The 6,207-nt window shown below is 43.9% G+C and overlaps 1 protein-coding gene across 4 annotated transcripts in view; it reads left to right on the forward strand.

Annotated features, from left to right (window-relative positions):
- si:zfos-2326c3.2 (misshapen-like kinase 1) overlaps nucleotides 1–4,404 on the forward strand; it is a 60,508-nt gene extending 56,104 nt beyond the window's left edge. For all 4 annotated transcript variants that reach the window (XM_056438692.1, XM_056438694.1, XM_056438693.1 and 1 more), the window contains one exon: nucleotides 19–4,404. In XM_056438692.1, the coding sequence (XP_056294667.1) occupies nucleotides 19–102 (84 nt within the window). In that variant the 3' untranslated portion in view covers nucleotides 103–4,404. The remainder of the gene's footprint in view (nucleotides 1–18) is intronic.
- The last annotated feature ends 1,803 nt before the right edge of the window (nucleotides 4,405–6,207 follow it).

A 6,207-nucleotide genomic window follows, 5' to 3' on the forward strand; every position in this document is an offset into this window, starting at 1 on the left:
CTCTCTCTCCGGTTGCAGGTGTTCTTTGCCTCTGTGCAGTCGGGAGGCAGCAGTCAGATTTACTTCATGACTCTCGGGCAGAACTCACTGTTCAACTGGTAACGACTGGACCTGTTACTCTGGGATCAACCGCTGGGGTCTGCCCTCATTATTCTGTTGTTTTTTCTGGCGATGGCTTTTTCATTTTTTATTTGCGCCGTCTGACCCTCAGCTCCGTGGAAACTGGACCCCAAAACAAAGATCAATGAATGACTTCCTGGATCCACAGCCGAGACACACAGCTGGAGGAATGGGTCCTTCCTCCAGCTGTGTCTGGTTTGTCTTCGTGGAAGCAACATGTGTTCAAAGTGGAACCAGAAGTCCATAATTCAATCCAAGGGCATCATCTGGATGTTTCCAGGACCTCAGTGTGGACCAACCACTACTCCACGTCATTCCGCATATCGTCGTGAATGCTTGCCGTCGCTTCCCTAATGATTCTTTAATCAGCTTCCATGTCCAGCCGCGTCTGCAATACCTCAGCGGTGTTATTTATGAAGGCCTTGCGTCGACCCGACAGTCAGCAGCCGTAGTGAATCCTCATTATTAGACAGCATTATGATAAGCACTATCAAAGTATTCAGCATTATTGAGATTCAGTCAGTTATGTTCAACTGGATCCATCGTTGTCGATACACCGTCCATGTGAGCAAAATAAGGCAACATGTCCGAATTCAATAACTTCATTGTGTCATCCCTTGTTATCACCTGGAGGTCCACTTCCCTCTGTTTTGAGCCTGCGTGAATATTATCTTAAGATATGATAATGATATATACCTTTATTCGTCCCACAGTGGGGAAATTTCAAAAATCTTGAATTGATGATTCTTCATACTTGCTGCATTCCACATTTTGCATTAAAAATGATTTAAGCAGGTGTTCTTTTAACGTAATCCTAATTCAGTACGTCACCGGTCCCAGTTCGAGCATTCTCTCCACCAAGTCATTTTAGTTTGTATGAAGTAGAGATACATAACCGGCTCAGAATTATCTTCTGCATCTATTTTGTACAGCTGAGGATGTCTATATTCTTGTAAGATGCACTGTTTGCCAAATATTTTATAATGGACAAGCCATTTGTATGTTTGTGTACCGGATTATGATCAGGTTTATGAATGTGAAACTCCATCCATCCCAGAACAGAGGTCCAAAAGGCTTGTGAACATGAACACGAGCTACTGGTGGTGAACTTGAAGATCAGGTCATGTATCGTATGAATTCCTGTCAGGCTCTTTGCACTCTGGCCACCTTGTACATGTTTTCTGTAAAAAATATCCTTCTTTTGAAATGACTATTTTTCTTCTTCTTGTTTTAGAGTGGAAACATTTAAAGCCATTCTGTAGTCAGTATTGGAGATATAGCTGATCTTACACTCCCCGAGAGGGGACTCACACAGTTGTGTCTTCTAGATGTGATGAGACGCCGTGATCTGGGCCTGTTGTATCGTAGCTTCTCTGCTTTCTCTCGATCTGTTACACAAAGAGCGTCAACGCAAGAGAACCAAAGATAAAGGCTTTGATGTACTGGCTCCCTTGAATCCAACCGTGTAACAAATTACAGCTGACATGTTCAATGTATATAGAATTATTATACACTGATGACAACTAGACCGACACATCAGACACATGGAACACAGGAACGATGGGTCTCGCTACATCACAATGAAGATATATGCAATTTAATGTCGCTAGTGATCATATATTTAATAGCTTACATGTATGCATTAGAGAGGGCTGCCGTGAAGAAACAATGGGTTTTAACCTTAAAATGTGAATTTGTAACTTTTAATTTCCATTATCGATCCGATTTTGGTCAACTTCCTTATGTTTTATGTCGCATTATCTTCATATTTTGTATTTACTCTTGAATGTTTTTATATTCAGTGATAATTCAGGTGTTTACTTCGGACTTGATACAAATATTGCAGCTGGTTCTGTGAGAATGTTTTAAACTGGAAAAAGGAGCTTCCTGGCGATGGCCGTCTCGTTGCTACGTTGTTACCAAATGTCACACAGTGTTTAGTGTACGATGGGAAAGTGAGACGGATAGATAGTTACCGTGGCGACAGTGCATGGAGGAGGCCAGACTAATCTTAACAGGCTAACGGAACTAAAGTTGCTAGCTAACAAGGGCTAAACATTTGAGAACCACGCGAGCTAGCTTAAATTCACGCTAACTTTTCTAGCTAACGTGGTTAAAGTAGCAAAATACCTTCTCAAGCTAACATTTGACACGGGTGTATTTCAAATTGTAATTCAAGAGACATCAAATGGTAAAATAATTCTCCAGAAGATGTATCCCTTTGTGCAGCTGATAGCGACTCGACGTTAAATGGGATTCAAATACACTTTTAACACGTAGATTCAGACAGAAATTTCGAAATTTTTATTTTACAAAAATCCTCACTTGAATGCATTTAGATGTTCTGTGAATTATGGGATGGTTAGCGTCAGACACACTGGGCCAGCTTGTGGTCAGCTCAGCACGGACAACGTTGGCCAGGTCCTCATCCCAAGACCCCGACCAGGCTGGTCCAGACGGGACCGGAGACTAAAACTAGCACAGGTTCCACTTTACATTTACACGGACAATGTCCAGTCCCCACCCACAGTAGCCTGCAGTGTTGCCAGGTCCGCGGTTTTCCCGCGGAATTGGGCTACTTTTGAAGTGTTGCCGCGGGTTGAATTTCTTGTCCGCTGGTTTGGGTAGACCTATTTTGCATGCAAATTACATGAATATCTTTAAATAAAAATCCATATTTTAAATGAAATAATTTATTTATACCCAAATCCTACAAAACTGACTCCAGATCAGCACGTACACACATGGACATGGACTTTAAAAGCAGTGTATATGGTTTGGCACGGGCATATTTTGAGTTCTGATATTGGCCATTGGGCTGGTTTTGATTGGCCATTGGGCTGGTTTTGTCACACAGACCTAGCAACCCTGGTGTATGTGCTGCACTCCACGACCCAACACGCTCGGTCAGCTGTCCGGTGGTCACCAGGACATGTCGGCAAAAAGCAGTCCTTCCACCGGTCAGCCCTCCGATTGAAACTCTTTCACACCGGGTCAGGAGTTCTGCGTAAGTCGTCACAGTTTGATTCTTTTTACCGCAGTAATGTAAATGTGTATACGGTTACATCGCCACGATCAAACACATGTATGAGTTCAGTCTTGTTAAGTGTATGCATTGTAAAAAAAAAAAAACGTTTGCTTGTCCTTAGATTGAACTGAGAAGGTCACATTGTTGGATGAGTATGTGTACATTCTCCACGTTGTTTCCCATCAACGCCTTTACTCCAAACGCGGCGGCTATCCGCTCATCGTCGCCGCTTCGATCTTCATCCTGAGACACAATGAGATGGGTTCTGCACAGCCGGCGTCCCAACGACGCAGCTTTGCATGTGGGTCCATCCATTTGTCATCTCGGAGACTCAATGAGGACGTGTTTTCTCTCCTGCACTTTGCTCTCTCTCTCTATCTCACTGTGCTGAACATGTGGGCCTCGCTGTGCTAACGAGACGGAGAGAGATGAGCATCCGCCTACACCGTCCACCAGTGACTCACATCTCCAAGTCAACACGTCTCTGTCATTCCATTTGCACCTTGTGCTCCTCTCTCTCTCTCTCTTCCTCCAGAGGAAAGTCTCTCCCAAAAAAAAAAGTTTTTTAAAAAGGCTCCAGAAACCCGAGTATTCGAAAGGGATCGAGGGGTGTGTCAATGTGCTCGTTAATTAGATGCGTTACTTTCTGCTTTTCGAAAGGTGGTTTAGCGCTACTGCCGTTATTGCTTTCGTCGGCCGGTGTACGAGCGGAAGTCTGGATGAGCTGCAGAAGGAACACGAAGGTCGCTTTGCATATTTGTCTTTTGAGTAAAGAAAACGGCGGGGGGAGGGGCGTGAAGCCATTCACTTCAACCTGCCATCGGACGGGCCTGCGTTCCACCGCGGGGCGCCAGACTGCACGTGTGCAATGAGGAATTTGTAGATGACGGTGGTGATGAAGAGGAGGCGAGGATGTGAGGGAGCGTCCGATTCAGCCAACAGTTAATGAGTACCGTCGGTGTTCAGTTACTCGACCCGGAGGAAAAGAAAGAGCTTGCAGTATAAAGTTTTTAACGCCATTTGTTGTACATTCTAAACACACCAAATACTATCTATACATATACATGTATATATATTAGATTTTATCGATTCATTGTTGCAGCCCTAATATATATATATAAAGAGTTTATATTCCCCTTGACCCTTTTATTTCTCTCCCATACTTTGTTTAATTCTGAGCCACTATACCTATGTGTACTGTACGCTTGTGCTTTGAGATGAGAGACGCTGAGACAACAATAAATATGATAAGCGCCGTGCTGTTGTGGATTATTTTGTGTTTATTGCTTTTAAGATTGCGCTGACTTTTTTATTTATTTTTTCATCCCACATTTTTCTTAAAATTTGTAGAAACCGCTAATCCAGTTCACTTCTGAAGCACAGTTGTCTGCTGTCCATCAGCAGCAGAAACATTTAACATCATACAACTTTCCTCTTGGCTTCGATAAGGATCCCACCGGGTTTAAATGTGTTTGTCTACAACGCATTTGTCTCGGAGTGCTTTACAATCTGTACATAAAGACATCCCTGCCCCAAAACCTCACATCGGATCAGGAAAAACTCCCAAATAACCCTTCAGGGGGAAAAAAGGGAAGAAACCTTCAGGAGAGCAACAGGATCCCTCTCCAGGATGGACAGATGCAATAGATGTAATGTGTACAGAAGGACAGATTTAGAGTTAAAACACATTCAATGAATATGACAGAGTGTATGAATAGTTCATAGTAGGCATATTCCACGATGGAGACCTCCACGATCCATCAGGCAGATGGAGGTAGAGAGGAGGAGTGGGCGGAGTCTCAACAGGACAGTGGCGTAGTCAGGAGCAGGAATTCCACGACCCAGACCTGATGATCCATCAGGCAGATAGGATCTATGTCGTCTCATAGGGTCCGATGACCCCATGAGACGTGAAGTCAAAAGGACTCCGGGGAGAAAGCAGAGCACCCAGTAGGCCTGCTTTAAAGTTCCCTTTAAAGCAGGCCTACTGGGTGCCACTTGACCACTGAACGGCACACGCTGGCTACAAGTGGCCGGGGTGGTGGTTGATGGTCAAAGGTCCAGCAGCGCCACAGCAACACGACGAGGAGCGTCAGGTGCAGACCGAGAGTTACGTGGTGATCGCATTAGATAATGTTTAACCACTGGTCAAGCCAGACCACATGGCCTTGGACCAGCATAGCCAAGCCACCAAGAACAATTTAATATTTCCCAATATAAATATGTGGCAGCTGTCTCCAATTTGGCCTCGACTGATTGGCAATCAGTCAGCAGCCGATGCCAAATTGGCGACAGCTGCCACAAAATACAAATGAAAAATACCAGCGTGTTGTACTCATCGACTGTATTTAAGAAGTGGACATGATATATGTGATAGCAACCATTGGTTTGTGAACACTTTGAAGCCTCTAATTCTGCATGTTGACCGTTTGCCATCTTTTTAATTCTTTTTTTCAACCGTCGAACAGAAGTGACCGTATTGGGACCGCAGAGGAGTAACGTAGAGACGCCGTGGCTCTGATGCAGAACTGTCATTCACCTTGTGGCCCCGCCCTAAAGCGTACCCTGCTTTACTTTAAAGTGTATGAACTTTAGTAAACAAACATGCTGTATTGAAGAAGACTTGAAACTAGATATTGAGATCATAAACTCACGTTTTCTATGTGTACAGAGGGAATAAATCAAGAGAGAAGTGGAGTCATTATTATCTCACAGACTTCTATACAATCAGAGGAGTCGCCCCCTCGTGGTCAGTAGAGAGAAATGCAACGTTAAGACATGAAGCATAGACTTCTATACAACCGGAGAAGACTTATATACAACTGCTGGGCAGTAGAGAAAATGCAGTTCTAAAGCATGCTGTTCTGGCTATTCTGACCCACGATCCTTTGCACAGCCGATACAAGAGCAAGAGGGTCAAAGTTCAAGGTGGCCTGTTATGAGGAAGTAGAACAGTGCATACTGCATGCAACTGTACATACTTGTAAGGTCAGCTGCAGAACGTACTGAAGGTAAAAAACCCTTCTTTTTTTAAATATATGAAACCAGTTTCCACCCAT

The sequence above is a fragment of the Pseudoliparis swirei genome, chromosome 19, assembly GCF_029220125.1.
Source record: "Pseudoliparis swirei isolate HS2019 ecotype Mariana Trench chromosome 19, NWPU_hadal_v1, whole genome shotgun sequence".
NCBI classification, from domain to species: domain Eukaryota; kingdom Metazoa; phylum Chordata; class Actinopteri; order Perciformes; family Liparidae; genus Pseudoliparis; species Pseudoliparis swirei.